This window comes from Protopterus annectens, chromosome 10.part0, assembly GCF_019279795.1.
Source record: "Protopterus annectens isolate FY-2018-M chromosome 10.part0, PAN1.0, whole genome shotgun sequence".
Taxonomy (NCBI): domain Eukaryota; kingdom Metazoa; phylum Chordata; order Ceratodontiformes; family Protopteridae; genus Protopterus; species Protopterus annectens.
In genome coordinates, this window is record NC_056744.1 from 436,991,556 (window position 1) to 437,009,019 (window position 17,464).

The 17,464-nt window shown below is 44.7% G+C and overlaps 1 protein-coding gene across 1 annotated transcript in view; it reads right to left on the reverse strand.

The window, feature by feature from the left end:
- LOC122814170 (kinesin-like protein KIF2C) overlaps window positions 1–17,464 on the reverse strand; it is a 1,072,320-nt gene that overhangs the window by 206,550 nt on the left and 848,306 nt on the right. Inside the window, exon 9 of the mRNA XM_044086781.1 lies at window positions 1,607–1,749. Within this exon, the coding sequence (XP_043942716.1) occupies window positions 1,607–1,749 (143 nt within the window). The remainder of the gene's footprint in view (window positions 1–1,606; window positions 1,750–17,464) is intronic.

Here is a 17,464-nt window from a genome sequence, read left to right on the forward strand (position 1 = left end):
TAACACATGAAACTGGCAGTTTAAAGGCCTAATGGCCAAAGTTGCATTAGTGTATACCTTCTTACCCCATCTATCCAGCGCCCTGGAATCTTTATCAGAGAGGGTAGGATTTTTGGCAGTAGTGGCCTTAATGCCCTTGGGTCCCAGTGAAATGGTCTCTGTATCCACAGTAGGATTTTTAAAGAGGAACTTTAGAGTCAGGTACCCTGTAATACCCATCAGGTTTTCTGGGAGGAGGTAGAGAGTCAGGGGCCATGCTAGATTCCAAGAAGGCATCATCCACAATGTCCAGTACAGGAGGGATAGCTAAAGGCCTGTATTGAGGCAGGAGTAATCCTGGCTTTCCTAGCGGAAATGCTCCCTAAGAGTATGCAAGGCTTCATCAAAAGAGAATCCTCTGGAGGGGAAGCAGAGAGAATGGAATCCTCTGCATCAGAATCCTCATAGGTAGATAAGGGCAAATCCTGTTCAGCAGAGAAAACAGAAACTTCAGAAGCCTGATCAGAAGAATCAGAAGGAAAATCAGTTTTAGGTTTCTTAGAGGGAGAAGGGTAGCTTCCCCTGATTAGAGTAATAAGGTCTTCAGCTATTCTTATATTTTTAGGCATAGGGGCCTGACCATGCAGTCTGGGGGGTTTTTTTAGGCATAGAGTTTTAGTCCTTGAAGAAGAAGATGGCGTGGGTTTAATATGCAAGTCAGTAGGCCTGAATACACCCTCAGAAGCCAGTGCCTGCACAGCAACTCCGGACCCATCCAAGAGAGACATCTGCAGGTTCCACAGTCAAAGAAGCAACTCGCGGCATACCGGACTCCGAATGGGTCTCAGTAGAGGCCTGCGAATCTGAAGTAGCGGGTATCAGGTGCCTCACTGAGTACCGGCGAACTGGCGACTAGCTTAGGAGAAGCGTCATCAATAGCTTTGGACCTATGCGGTCTTTGTCTATCTGCATTTTTTTTTGGAATGAAGGTAGTCGGGTGGCTTACTGAAGCCATTTCTGGATACTTGAACAGAGTACCAAAATATCTGGATGCGAAAATGTACAGACGGACGAATAGTACGAGGTTTGAGTAAGGCACAAAACAGACAGCGAGGTACATCGTGGTCTGGGCCTAAGTAAGGAATGCAGTACGAATTAAAATCTTTGAGGTATTTGTTTTTCACAAGAAATACAATTGTTAACTTTTACTGACATCAGTTTAGAGCAAGAAAAAGGATCCCAAACGGGGTACTTAGCTTAGTTGAAGACTTCGGATCTGAAACTCGAAAACAAAAATTTCAGGAGTCTGCCGACCGGCACTTGCCAACTGCTTCTGCTTCGGGCACATGGCAAGAAAGACTGAAAATGGTGTCGGCTGCATGCTTTATACCCTTGACTACCTGACGTCATGGAAGATGAGACCGCAACCATTGCGGGACCCAAGACCTTGATAATCAGGCCGGAGGGCTACTGCAAGCAGATAACCCAAATGTGATGACTGCAACAGTGAAACACGAAGAACATCACTCCATTTCAGACCCATTACTGCACATCAGTAGTGATTCAGAAATCACTGAAACTGTCAATAGTTACACAAGTTATCCAGATAGAATTTAAATTAACTCACCTGCAAGCACTACCCATTTCAATCACTCTGACAACATCTTCAGCAGAAGACACACTTCTCTCCTGCAGACCAACAACCTGAACTTGCTGCTTCCCATCTTCTAGCACCCGTAGTCTTGATTTTTTATTCAATAAATCATAAACCTGTAATACAAAGAGCCAGAAAAAGGCAGTCTTACTCCCAAATTACTAGATAATTACTGTAACAGTTCAGATTAACTACCAATCACTTGCTCAATTAAGCAGAACCACCCTAGAGGGCAGAGCACACATAGGACAGGATTAAAACAGCCATCACCATGAACTGACAACGGCAGATTTTTAGAAACAGTGTCCTGTTCTTAAAAATTAGTCACTTCATTCTAGCAAGGTCTTCTTTGCAATTATGAAATTAAGTTTCAGAATCGGATGCTGACCAGTGCAAAGTTAACAGCAATTTGCAAAACTAACATTCCAGAATCTAAGTTTAAATGCTGTCAGTTGAGGATGCAACAATTAAAGCCAATAAAACTCATACAAAGGAAAACTGCTTATGATTAGTGGTAAAGAATATATGCTTAAGCCAGTGTGGGTGGGCAGGGAAGTCTTGTGTATTCCTAACAGTGCAAGCCGGCTAAGAACTTGGTTATATTCAACTGGACGTATAAGAGAATTTAAGTACCTTTATCTGCACTTTTTAAAAAAAAAAATACAGTATTTAATTTGATTTTAACTGTATTGAAGGAATATTTAACTGAACTGGCAGATTTAAACTGTGTTGAAGGAATATTTAAATGAACTGGCAGTTTTAACTCTGCTGTTTGTTATTTGCTAGTAATTACAGGTGTGGGGGTAGCCACATTCTTTGATTTCCTGTCCTTGCCTATTTAAGTGGTACAGTGTGACATATTTTCTGCTTAAAAACCTCAGCTTTGGCCGGCTAAGAACTTGGTTATATTCAACTGGACGTATAAGAGAATTTAAGTACCTTTATCTGCACTTTTTTTAAAAAAAATACAGTATTTAATTTGATTTAAACTGTGTTGAAGGAATATTTAACTGAACTGGCAGTTTTAACTCTGCTCTTCAGTTATTCCCACCCACTCTCCCTGTTTTTGTTTTGGTGTTAATCTTAGTGGCCTCCAAACTGCCCACCCCTCAGCCTGCCTCTGGGCCCATCTCATTTGCTCACTCAACTGAGTGCAGTGAGATCATATTCTGATTTCAGGCACTCCTACTGTGTACAAAGAGCATCTGGGAAACAGACAAAAAAAAAAAATTAAGCTCATTTCCTGCCTTTCCTGTTAAGTGGTACAGACTATTTGTAGGCTTTTAAGCCCCCAAGCCCTTCTGTGTTTGAGGGAAGAATTCTAGCTTGTTTTTTTTTTCTTATAACTAGCCAATTTTCTAGTTTCAGCACTCAAATCTGTTTCTTTGATCTCAGCACTTGTTCAGATTAAAAAAAAAATTTCATCTGCTTTTACTGAACTTGTGTTTCTACCTACTTCATTTTACTTTTGCATCATCTTAAAAATACTCAGTTGTATTTATTACTGCTTGGTGTAACTCATTCTAAGCATTTTGGTTTAAACACTTGGGCTTCGGACCAGTTGTTTTGCACTGAGAGGGTTTGTGGTCTGCACTGTTGTGGCAGAACAGGTAGCTTACATCCTTCTAGGTTGGGAACTGCTGATTGAGGGCTCAGTGTCTGTTATTCTAAAAGTGTATTAATTCTGGTTTAAGCACTTGGGCTTTCAGGCCAGTTATTTTACATTAAGAGGGTTCGTGGTTTGCACTCTTGTGGGGGGAGAGGCTGGACTCTGCCCTTCTGAGCTGGGAATTTCTGGTTAAAGGCTTATAGTGCATGCATATCTGAACTGCTTCTTACTGAAGTTGGTGCGCCTTGTTTGCTGTGGCACAGACTGGATTCGGGCCTGCTGGATCTAGCTTTGTTTGTGTAACTTGAGCACTAATCCAGACATTCTCTAAAGTATTCAACTGTATTTATTACTGCTTGGTTGTAACTTGATTAAAGTGTAGCTATCATTCTAAGTCTTTTGGATTAAGCACTTGGGCTTCAGACCAGTTGTTTTACATTAGGAAGGTTTGTGGCAAGCACTGTGGTGGCAGGACAGGTAGCTTTCATCCTTCTAAGTTGGGAACTGCTGATTGAGAGCCCAGTGTGCAAGTGTATTAGTTCTGGTTTAAGCACTTGGGCTTCAGGCCAGTTATTTTACATTAAGAAGTTTCGTGGTCTGCACTCTTGTGGGAGAAGAGGCTGGACTCTGCCCTTCTGAGCTGGGAATTTCTGGTTAAAGGTTTATAGTGCCTGAATATTTGAACTGTATCTTACTGAAATTGGTACACCTTGTTTGCTGTAGCATAGACTAGATCCAGGCCTGCTAAATCTAGCTTTGTTTATATGCTTGTTGTTTGTTTGCTTGTTATTTCCCTGGAACGCTAATTCCACCTAATACGCGGCTTCTCAGTGCTTCTGTGGATCACTAGTGATATCTGCATTGCTTACTGTACTTATTTCCTTGTTTCACTTGAAAGAAAGTTACTGTTTGTCGTTTTTGCATTTAGTTACTTGTAACACATTGCACTCAAGTTACCTGGCACTTGCTCACTAAAGCAATTATATAAGTCAGCACTAAAAATTAAAAGCACTACACCCTCACTCCCCACTGGCCCTTGTTTTCAATTAAGGAATTCCCAATATTATTCTAGCATGTCCAAAGGTCAGTTGTCAATCTCCTCTCCGGTCCAGCTGGTGAATCTGGGAATCTTGAGGCAATGTTATAACTGCCTCATGTACACAGACAACCCTCTCCTCCTCCCACATAACACAAATACTTGTAGAGATGCAGCTATTTAGCCAAACTGGAGGCTGAGCTCTCTCAACTCAGGACTGGCAAGACCAGACAGGAGGAGAAGGCAACTACACACACCACAAAACCAGCCTCACATAATGTTACCACACCACTGAATCAAACACAAACACACAAAGACATACTCTGAGGCTCTGAGTAAAAATTTACCTAAACAGCAGAGGCATCCAAAGCAGACACCCAAACAACTGCTACCTCAAGACACCCCACAAGCAACACAAACCACAAAATCTGTGTGCAAAGCAGTCACAGCCCTTAAGGCCAAATACAACACCAAACATACTTGTCGTAGGTGACTCCATAGTCAGACACACTGACATCCCACTCACCAGGCTGAACAAGGAGAGGGTCACAGTAAGCTGCCTATCAGGCGCTAGAATCCGCCACATAACACAAGCACTCCGGTCACTCCACGGCAAGTACAAATATGACAGTCATTGTCCATGCTGGTGTGAACGACCTGAGGCGTACCTCCTTGGACTACATGAAAAGAGACATAGAGGAGCTCTCTGATTATGTAGCCCAGGCAGGTATGACCCTGACCCTGAGCAGTATCCTTCCTTCACCAAGAATGATGCCACAATATAGAGACAAGATGATCAGCTTTAACAATTGGCTTAATGTCTGGTGTCATTCAAAGGGGATCCAGTGTCTGTCTGCCTGGGATGACATGCTTGACAAGCCACGCTGCTTCGCAAGGGACGGCTTGCACCTGTCACCCCTGGGATTCCGGATATTGGCTAAGGCTCTTGCCACCCCCATAGTGCCTTTTTTAGGCAAGGCTCAAATTCTAAACCTACCACCCTAGAAAAGAAAAATGGGAAGAAACTGAGGGTAATGCTGCTCAATGCCAGAAGTCTAAATCTCAAAATGCACGCACGAGGCCCTTCTCAGTAAGGAGAACATCGATGTCTGTGCTGAAACTGAAACCTGGTTCAAGGCTCCTGAGAGCACCCCGGCACTATTAGGTTTTACCTCATATCATGCATTCCGGCCCCAAAACCCGGACCACACCACAAAAGGAGGGGGTGTATCCATATTCATAAAGGATACCCACACCTCCAGGTTGGTGGCAACGCATCTAAGCTCGAAACCATCCAGGTGCAACTAACCATAGGCAAAACTGCTCTACAAATTGTAGCATGCTACAGGCCACCCTCTCAAACTCAGGAACCCCACACAGCCTTCCTGAAGACACTGGAGGGTATAAATGCATCTCCAAACATCATATTGGGTGACTTCAACTACCCGAATATAGACTGGGAACATTACTCAAGCCCTAACTTTCTAGCCCAACGGTTCCTGGAGTTCATAAATTCAAATGCCATGGAACAGCTAGTCACTGTTCCCACGAGAGGAGAAAATATACTAGATCTCATTATCACAAACATGGGGACAAAATGCTCCACACTGGAAGTATATCCCTCATTGGTGAGATCTGATCATAAACTAATCTCACTGGAAATCCACATCCCGCCCCCACCCCAAACAAAAAAGACCACAGTGAAGAACTTCTCTAAAGCAAACTTCACACTAAAGACTGGTGTGGTATCCTTCAAGGCCCCTGAGCCAGTGGAAACCACAATCCAAGCTGCGGAAGCCCTTACAAATGCCTTCTATGAACACCTCCAGGACTGCATGGATCAGGCAATCCCAAATAAAACCAAGACTCTTTCCACAAAGGGCAAATGTCCAGTCTGGTGGACCCCAGCCATTAACAAACTTTACAATAAGAGGAGAAAGCTATTACATGATAGAACAAAATCCATAAAAGGGAAGTCACCCCTGATCATTATTAGTAAAAAAATACGAGCACTCAAAATAAACTAAGGCCAATTTTGAGAGAAAATTGCCATGGATTCAAAGGACAATCATAAGGCCTTTTTCAGCTATGTTAGGAACCTGTGTGGAAACTCCCAGATATGCTCAGAATTAGTCCAAAATGATACAAAAATCACTGAACCCACAGACATTGCCAATATACTGGCAGACAGGTTCAGTGCAAACTTCACCCCCCTCTCCCCCCCCTAAAGGAGAGAACTATCCCAGCGGAGTGTAGCCTCCCAGACATCTCAAATGCGCAGGTGAAAGCTGCTCTCTCTAAAGCTAAAAACACAGCATCAATGGGACCGGATGGTGTCCCCGGCTGTGTGCTACACGAGCTAAATGAGGAATTAAACCCGCACATAAGGCAGCTGTTTAATCTCAGCCTTACCACATGATACGTGCCCAAGGAATGGTGTAGGGCAACTGTGGTCCCACTCCACAAAGGTGGTGCCTCTACGGACCCTGGTAATTACCGCCCCATAAGCTTAACAAGTCTAGTCTGCAAAGCTATGGAGAGGATCATAATGGAGCTCATAAACAAAGATATAGGGGGGACTTGCAGACATTGGACCCGACCCAGTTTGGCTTCATCAAGGGCAGATCATGCCTTTTGAACTTGGTCGACTTCTTCGAAACAGTCATCAAGGCCATTGATGAGGGAAAGGCAGTCCATACAGCCTACCTTGACCTTGCAAAGGCTTTCGACACAATACCCCACTCGGGTATTGTAGAAAAACTTACCAGCTTAAATGTAAACCCATATGTCACAAGATGGGCTGCAAACTGGCTTAAGGACAGAACCCACAGGGTTAGAGTTGCTAGCGCTATGTCAGACTCCAAGCTGGTCACAAGTGGTGTCCCACAGGGCTCGGTCCTTGGCCCCCTATTGTTCGGCATCTACTTCTCAGAAGTACAGGCCAACATGGGAGGACTTTGGCTGACAAAGTTTGCAGATGACTGCAAACTGGGCGCCATAGTGGAAAGTGCATCGGACACGGATATCCTTCAGAAGGGACTCATGGAAACAGATAGCTGGTGCCAGAGCCATGGCCTGAAGTTAAACGCCAAAAAATGTATAGTCATACCCTTTGGGAAAAACAAGGTAACCCCAAGCTACCATATAGGTGGCAATCCACTAAGCACAGAAGAGGTTATCAGGGACCTGGGGACCCAGGTTGACAGTGGCCTTTCTTTTGACACTCACATTGCTAAAGTGGTTAGAAAGACCTTCTACGTTGCCCACCTGATCATGAAGGGATTCACATCCAGATCTAGTGAGGTCATTGTTCCCCTGTACTCTTCACTTAGACCAATGATAGAGTTCAATGCCCCATTCGGGATGTATCTCACCTGACATCTGCAGCAATTGGAGAGACCCCAAAAGTTCCTCACCAAAAGGATAAAGGGACTCCAAAATCTGTCATATGCTGCCAGATTGAAGAAACTCCAGCTCTATTCAGTCGCATACCATCTGCTCAGAGGTGACATGTGCCTGACATACAAGGCCATGTCCAACCCGGAATTAATGGACATGCTCCACCTCAAAAAATCCAAATCCACCAAAACCACTAGAGCAAGCGACTTAATCTTAGCACGGATATAAATAGGACATGCTGGAGGGATAGATTTATCACTCAGAGACTCCCTATGCTGTGGAATAAAATCCCGGTCCATGTGAGGCAGAGCACCTCGCTGGCTCTGTTCAAGAGAAATCTTGACCTGTGGATGGGAGATCGTAGGTTTACCCCCGGAATCATCTCTGTGTCACTGCTGGACAGAGGCACAACAAACTAATGGGTACAGTATGTTTTCATATAAGGGGTGGCGTAAGCCACAAAACTTTGGGCTAGGCTTATAAATGCCTTAGGGCAGATAGCCTAGTATAAACCTATGAACCTATGAACATCCCACCAACAGGAGGTTAATGGGTGCACATGGGGCGTATATAGCAGAGCACACTTCCTGGCAGCAATATGATCCTACTGCAGGTGTCTCAATTTCCTCATCAGTCCAGCACACGGGTCAGAAATAGCCAGAGGCTAAGGCAGGCCAATGGACAAGGCAGCACCATGGGAGCGGCTATCAGTTTGGGGGGGGGATTGGGGTGTGACCCGCCAATGAAATTAAGTGCTCAGATATGACACGACAAACATGATCTTTGTTTCAAAGCAGCAGCTGCCAGAGATTTGTGAACCCAAGGGGGACATCCCTGGATTCAGATATGTAGGCAGAGGCGTCCTCGGACAATTACTGCAGAGATTACACCTCCTTTGATAATTCAATGGCGCTCCACAGCGGACACCCAGAGAATAGCATCTTATGCAGACTGGGTCTGGTATTTGGACTAGCGGGACAGGCCAGGAATCAAAAGCATGGGAGCTTCCAAAAAGGCTGTTTAAAAGGCCTTGGCCACAACCTGGGGCTTCTCAATTACATCAACAGAGCAGACTGCCTCAGGCCTAGGGATCACCAAACTAGCTAAAGTCTCAGCATCTTCTCCTTTAGGTTGCTCTTCTATTTGTGTCTATTTTTGGGACAGACATCTGTGTTACCCTGCTGCTGCAGATCTGGAAACATACCAGGTTGGGCTAACAAATCTACAAGTCTCATTCTGACCTGGTATACCTGGAAGGCTTCCCATCTTCTCTTAGGATGAAAAACCTGTCAAATATTGAAATTAGCCTCTGGGCCTAAACAATATATGCATCTAACAATTTGCATGGGGCAGGCATATCTGGTTGCCTTTTCTGATGCAGGCATGTCCTATAACTAAATGCAAGGCAATCTGCTTACTAGATGTTTGCATGAAAATAGTTATGTTCTTACCATAATGTTCCATCTGTGTTACCCATCTTCATTTCCATTAAACTATGGATATTGGCTCCAATCCTCAGAGCCAATCGGCTGCCTTTTTTTCTCACAGCTTGAGCTTCTCAACTTGAGCTCCTCCCCATAGCCCACAATGCCCTGCTCCCCCAACGTACCTCAGATCAAGTTTGCCAGAAAAAGTATGGCACCTACACATATTTACATTTTAGCAGTTACACAATTCTGTAATTAGTGACCTCAGCATAAGGAACAGAAATTCCTTTGAACATTCCAAAAGGCTCCCCAAAGACTAGGATGGGGGGGGGGGGATGGGAAGGTTAATGGAAATGAAGATGGACACAGATGGAACGTTATAAGAACTTATCTAGTGTTGTCCTCTTCAATTCATTAACCAGTGGGACAGAGTCCTCGGCTACTGGGATCCAGGGCGCCTCTCAGGGAAAGATATTCTGGAGAACAGCAGAGCCAGAAACAGTTCTACTCCTGGATATGTTGTCCCATTAATAATGCACAACAAACATGTGGGGGTTAGACCAAGTAGCTGCAGCGCAAATGTCAATTGAAACTCTAGTCCAAAAAGCCTATTTAGCAGCCATAGACCTTGCGAAGTGGGCCTTAATAGTCTCTGGTAAGGGGATATTTTTGAAAGAATAAATAAAAGCAATACAGTCTTTCAACCATCTGGCTCATAAGGCTTTGGTAATGGATCTAACTTTTTTGTAACTGAAAAAGATAACTGATCAAACTTCCTAAAGGGCTTGGTTCGATATAAATAAAACTGAAGCAGTCTATGCGCATCAAGCAGATGGAGGGTATATCACCTTTATTTTGATAAGTGGGGAAAAAAGACTGGAAGATTGATGGACTGATTAATGTTCGCGTCCTTAGCCAACTTGGGTAAAAATTAAGGATTAGTGCACAAGGCACCTCTATCATTCTGAAAAATCAAGTATGGAAATTTAGAAGAAAAGGCTTGAAGTTCAGATACTCTTCTTGCATGTTAGCTACTAGAATGTTTTCCAAGAAAGGAATTTCAAATAGGTTGAAAAAGCGGGTGGACCAAAGTTTGCAAATTTGTTAGATCCCATGGTGGGGTAGAAAATCTCATTGGTGGCCAGAGCAGGAAATTGCCCCTAAGAAAAGTTTTTCAAAGTTCAGAAGAAGCAAGGGATAAAGAATCAAACCCAAAATGAAAATTAGATATGGCTAATGGGACTGACAGTAGAATAAGCAGCTCCATCACCGAACAGAGAAGCCAAAAAGTCCAGTACAACCACCACTGGTTCTGTAAAAGAATCCGTCTTTGTTCAGCCCAAATAGAAAATGTCTTCCACTTGTTTTTATAAATCTTGTGTCGAAGACCTATGTAAGAGAAAAATATCTGGAATGGGGGAAGAAAGCCTGGGATATCTTGCCATCATCAGAAGTGGAGAAACCATGAGATTAGCTTCAGGCCCCGATGGGTGACAGCAGATCTGAGACCGAATCCAAATTCATCAGAGGGCAAACCAGAGATGACCAAAGTAAGGTGAACCAAGTTTGTAGAGGCCAAAAAGGAAGCAATGAGGATTACTTTGCTCTGCAACCTGGAAGCCTTCTGCAAGTAGGGAATTAGTGGTATAGGAGAAAAGGCAGAGAAGACAGCTGAAGGGCCAAGCATGGACAAAGGCATCCCTGAGAAGGGATCAAGGCAAAGTACCTGCTGCATTTGTTGACAGGGGTGCAAACAGATCGCAGCAGGGGAGACCCCAATTTGTGGGCGATCATGTCTGCTCTTGACTGATTCAGGGACCACTTCTGAGGCATCAGTAATATTCGACTAAGCCAGTCTGCTAATATGTTGGACTCCCCAGGAATCTGCATTGCTACCAGAAAGCGACTGGTAGAAATTGCCCACTGCCAAACCCTCATCGCTTCTCGATATAGGGGGTAGGAACTGATTCCTCCGTTTGTTGATGTACCAAGCTACTGACATGTTGTGCATTTGAATTGCAATAGTCCCCAGAGATAGAAAGCTGGCGAGTTCATGCAACGCTAGAACTGCTCTCATCTCAGAGTACACGGATATGCAACTTGGTCTTCTGGGACGTCCATGTGCCTTGGACTGTTCGACCCAGATAATGCCCCCCACCCTAGCTGGGAGGCATCCGTGGTCAACGTGGCATTTGGGGATTTATTTTACATTTGTTTACCAGGATAGTCAGACTGGATACATGTCAATTTTCAGTGGAGGCCCGGGGAGAAAAGCTCCACAGACAAACTTACATAGATTACACTGAGGTTAGCAAATAATTATAAAAACAAAGTGATTATATACAATGGCTTAGTAGTGTTCCCTAGTAGGGACTCCATTCTCATGGACAGACAATTAAAAGTAAGAGACATTAGCTTGGAAGCAGAGCTTTGTGACAGTTACAAGTTATAATTACAGAATACGCTTTCAGTTTCTAACAATCAGGGATGGTACATGGGCATAAGCCAATTCACTTTGAGATACTGTTGAGTTTTTTTTTTTTTTTTTTTTGAAGAGACTTTTGGAGGATTGTAGGGATGGAAAGATGAATGGACATCCTTGAGTAACGTCTGCAGAGTGAAGCCACCAAAGTAGATATTCCTTGCACACTCAAGTTTTACGGGAAGACTGAGCAGTCACCACTGAACTAAAGTCCACTGCATTATCCTTATGTGGAAACAAGCCATGGGTAAGAGTTATCGTGGCTGCCAATGAACCAAATTCCCTGAGAACTAAACAGGCTGGAGACTGAGGTATGGTTAGAATTTGTCTGATGTGACTTCTTAGATTCATTACCATGTCTGTTGTCAGATGAGCACAGGATGTCCTTATATTCATAGGAGCCCCCAATGAAATCTATGACCTGAATCAGATCCAACTATTTCTGCGCTTTGACAGTTATCCCTAGAGCTGGGGCCAACTATTGTAAGTAGTCTCTGGCTTAAATGAATAGACGTCTGGTTGGAGCAGTCAGAAGCCAGTCATCCAGATACGGAAAAATCTGGTAGCCCTGCAGTTTGAGATGCGCTGCCACCACTTCAAAGTATTGGGTGAACATCCTGAGGGCTCTGGTGAGACCAAACAGGAGTGACCTGAACTGGGAATGACTGGCTCCCAGCCTGAAATGTAGGAATTTGCCTGGACCATCTGTCCATTTTTATATGGTAGTATGCATCCTTCAGGTTCATACAGCACATCCATTTGTCCACCATCAAGAGGCAGGATGGATTGAATTATGACCATCTTGAACTTAATGTGCTTTATCAATTTGTTCAGAGAGGTCAGATCCAGAACAGGTGTGTGTGGGGGTGTGGGTGCCGTGTAAGGGTGTGCGTGGCAGGGTGTGTGGCGCCAGCCTCTTGGATAACTCTCTTGCAAAAACTATTTTGTGGGCTGCATCCTCCCTCTGATCAGGTGGAACACTGGGAAGTTAGTTTTTTTCTTGGGAATTTTCATAAAGGGAATGAAGTATCCGCTGGATATGATCCTTAGCACCCATTTGTTACTTGTGATAGCCTTTCAGGCGTCTGGGTGCAAGGAAAATCACCCCCTCAACTACCTCCAAAGGAAGCAAGTCCAGCAAATGTTCAGGCTCGCTGGAAGGGCTCATCTTGAGAGGTTTCCCACAATCCTTGATTGTGTACCACACAAGCCGCATGGGCAGTGTGTTCCATTTTGATTAGTCCCCTTCTCCTTCATGGGAGAAAATTCTGAGTGTCTTGAAAAGGACCTTGCAACTTTCAAAACCACATTTTCTTTACTCCCATGCTGGATCTTGGAGAAGGTCCTTTGCGTGGTAGAGAAAAGTTATCAGACAGCAAAGGTCTGTTTTCCTTACTCCGGGAGACAGTCTCACTAACAGTTGGTCCAAACAAGGCGGAGCCATCAAAGGGGGGGCATTAAAGGCTTGTTTGAAAGGCTCTGCAAAATCTTAGTCTCATCCAGGCATGAGACCTCATGACAATGCCTGAACCGGCAACCCTTGAGGCACCCGCTGCAGTGTGGGAAAACAACCCCAAGGAAGCATTAGCTAGTAACTGTAGGGTGGCCAGTTTGGAGGAAAAGGTTTTCTGGTCCTTGACAGACATGGACCCTGGGGTCAAGCTAGAAAGCTCCTATTACCAAGTCCCTTTACAGCCTCTTAAAGTGAGAAGTATAACGCCCTCAAGGTGAATGTGGGAGAGGTGTAAACTTTTGCCAAGTCTGTCCAATGTTCGGGATTCTCTATTCAGGAGATGGACAGAGGAGCTCTCTTGGGCAAGCTCCTTCTTGGTGGCTGCTGCAACTACCATGGCATCTACAGGGATACCCATAGCCTAAAACAACTTGTGTGGCCGCTGAGAATATTGTCCACTTTTCAGGACTGGCTTGACCGTGTCTAGTTCCTTCCAAGACCTAGAAGACACCAGCTGGATCAGCGGGTTGGCCAGGTGGACACCCAAGTAGTAGATGGGCTGGACCTTGAAGTCTCCCACAACACTGATTCCTCTGGGCAAGGATTTTGGGCTGACCAACCACCCCTCTGGCACAGGATTTCTAAAAAAAGATGTCATCCGGTGTGTGTGTGTGCGAGAGACCGAGGACCCTTAATCTTTCTCAATATCTGTGGTAACTGTTTCCGTAAGGGAATCAATGCATCTTACACAGCCTCTTCAGAGGGACCTCCTCAGTGGGAGGCTCTGGGGAGGTACTGGAAGATGCCAGGGGTTCCATCATGGAGAGAGTGTGCGGAATATTTGGGGGACCGGCCGTCCACATAGCAGAATAGAGGCCTCGGGAACCAGATCAGTATGTGTGGGGACAGATACTGTGGCAGAGTGAGCCAAGGGTCTCTGGATGGATGAGGACCCTCACTACCCCTTCAAAAGTCGAAGGGCTCCGAACCATTGAGAGCTGTCCCACAGAGGCCGAAGCCATCAGAAGCAACACCTCACAGAGCCTCCTGCTCCGAAACGGGAGTTGGATCCAAGCTATCAAAGGCCAAAATTCCAATGGGAAGCAAAGCCTCAAAGCTTCAGTCTCTGTATCATTCCCCCCAAAACAGACCTCGATGCTACAGCTCCAAGAGACGCACTGCACTGAAGCCAACTGAGCCAAATGGGTTGAGGAAATTGCTTCATCATTCTGCCGATGTCCTTGTAGGAAAGGCTTAGGGAAGACCTGGATGATGATGACGAAAGTGTCTCGAAGATCTCCTGGGAGATCGGGACTGAGGTCTCGGACTGTACTGTTGGAGCCAAACTAAACACAGACACAGTAGGAGCTGATGGCAAGTCACTCTACCTCGAGACAATAGAAGGTAACCAAGGTGGAGAAGGTCAGAACAGAGCTCGGTGCTGATGGAGTCAAGTCCAACAACTTCGGAGCCTTTGAAGGTGGTTCCAAGGCAAACGTGCCAGAGAGTGCTCCTTGCTCTCCTGGTTGCTGTTAACTTGACTGTACCTCTGAGATGGCAGGAGGTGGCAGCAAACCTTTAAAGACCAGCTTACTCCCATCTGCCAGAGCCCGAGGGTGGAAGGCCTGACAATTCACGCAAGGGGCATCAAGATAAAAATTCCCCAAGCAATACACACTCCCCTGAGGGCGTCAGACAAGGGAATCTTGCACCCACAGGAAGCACATGCGTTCTTAAAAACCTTGAGGTTTTTCTGATATCAATAAAGATAGAGAATTTTTTTTTTTTTTGTGGAAAAGGAGAGGGAGAGAGGAAAAGCCGCAGAGAAACCAGACTAAAAGTGAAAGAATTAAATTTAAACTAGATTAGTAACTACTGCAAGCACACTATAGGTCTTAAAAAGAAGAGGATGATTATGAGAAAACACTCACAAGAACCCAAACTTTCACTGGAGGAAGCTGATGAGTCAGGAGAACTCACTGCTGAAACAATGCAAAGAAAACAAGATCCGAGGTACGTAGGGAGAGGGGGCATTGTGGGTATAGGGAGGAGCTCAAGTCAGGAAGCTTAAGCTGTAAAAAGAAAAAAAAAAAAAAAAAAAAAAACAGTGGCTGATTAGTTCCAAGGATTGGAACCAATAACCACATGTTAATGAAATGGAGAAAATCAGATCACAGGCTAAAAGCATCTGAAAACAAAACAGGAAATGAACTAGTCCCCCAGAAGGGTATTTAGCTGCTCAGTGTTCTTTAGTTGTATGCCTGGACAAATACATGACAACACCTGTAGAAAAGCTTGCTATCTAGCAAGACAGAGCTGGAGACAGCAAGGGGCAGATCAAACAGAGGCAACAATATGTTCAAGGTCAGTTGACATCAGTATGACCATGGGGAGGGATGCTCAGGTCTGAAAACCAAGATGTATACGAGTTCATCCAGTGACAGAGATCCCTGTGGTGAAGACTGCAACAATGGCCAATGACTGACATTGAACAGATGTCTGTGGAAAGAACTTTAGGACTGGTGAAAGGTGCTCATCTCTGGAAATCAAGATCGATGTCAGACTCTGCCTGCAGCAGTGATTCCCTACATGACTGCAAAGCAAAGTACACAAAACATCTGTTACAGTCTGTTCTTGGCAATTTTGGCAGTGTTTGCTTCAATGATTAAATGATTCATCTCAAAACTAATGCAATGCATTTACTTCAGGAAGCAGAAAAATTAAGAAATCAGATTGCTCTTTTATAGCAGGTATTCTCTTAGAAAAGTCAAAGCCTAAGACTGCAATCAAATATAGGAGAGGATATTTAACTGAAGATATGACAAAGGTACAGCAGCCATTTTAGGATGTCCCATGTTGTAGCAGTGATCCTTAAGATGGACACAGTAAACTAAAAGTTTAAGGGAACCAAGCAGAAGCTCAAAGCTGAGCATGAACGTAAAATAGCCATTAAAGTCAAAACCAACTACAAATACCTCTCTGTGGGGAAGTTAACACCCAATAATATTTGAACTATTCCACAATATTGCACACAGATTCAAAGAAAGCAGTCAACATCCTAGGTACCAAACTCTGTGCAAATTTTACTCAACCCACAGTTATTGCTATGCCACATGTTCCATAATCCCAGCCACTCCCATTAGTTACTGCAGAAAAGAGAAATTTGTGTAAAATCTTACCGTGACCATAGATGTCCTTCTCTTCCATGTTGCAGTATTCTACATGTGGGTTTACCCCTCTTCCTCTCCAGTTCTTCCAGCCAGGTTTCCAAAGAATTTCAGTCCCTCTAGGTGCGGACATCTGACTTGGCAGCAGGTACAAGGGCCATAAAAGTGACGTCTGCATGCACAAGCCCTCAGAACCTAAAAAGGCACCAGTCAGAGCCAGTCCTATAAGAACACAGCCTGTCCAGTGTCACCCAGAAGTGCAAGTGCAGTCTGACAAGAAGGGAAGATGGGCGGGAAGGAATACTGCAACATGGAAGAGGAGGACAGCTATGGTTATGGTAAGATTTTAAACAACTTTCCTATGTCCTTCTGTTCCAATGTTGCAGTATTCTACATGTGGGTGAGTGCCAAAGCTCAGAGTATTGGGAGGTGGCCTAGATGATGTTTTCAGGAAACAGTGTAGGACAGCCCTTGCAAGCCCTGCCCTAGATCTGGAGATGTGGTCCAAGTCGTAGTGTTTGGTGAAGGTGTGCACTAAGGACCAAGTAGCTGCCTCAAGTATGGAATTAGTGTCTAACCCCTTAAAGGCTCCAGAAGAGGCCATTGCTCTGGTGGAGTGGGCTTTGACATTGCCCTCCAAGGTCTTTCCATGGTGTAGGTAGCAGAAGTACATGGCCCTGGAGATCCAGACTGAAATGGTCCATTTGCTCACAGCTTTCCGCAGGGCTCTTGGATGGAAGGAGACAGTTGGCTAGATTTCCTAAACGGTTTGGTTTTATGAAGATAAAACCCAAGTTATCTGTGGACGTCTAGGGAATGAAGAACTCTCTCACTATCCCCCTGTGGGTTGGGGGGAAAAAAGTAGGGCAAGGGGATGGCCTGGTTCAAGGATAGGTCATTCACTACTTTGGGAGTGAATGACTGGTTAGCCCTGAGAGCCACCCTGTCCAAGCTGGAAGACTAAAAATGGTGGTGTAGCCATAAGAGCTTGCAATTCTGAGACTCTTCTGGCTGAGGTCAAAGCTACCAATAAAACAGTTTTCCATGTGCATGTTTATGGTAGCCTTGTCTGCTGGCTCAAAGGGGGCTAGAGTGAGTTTTTGTAATACATAGTTAAGGTCCCAGGGGGGAGGAGAGTGTTTTCTGGGTGGTCTCAAGTGCAGTACTGCTTTGAGGAACAATTTAGTGAGGAGTGTGGATGCAAGGGGAGGCTCCAGAGGAAGGCAGGCAGAGATGATAGACAAATGTGCTTTCACAG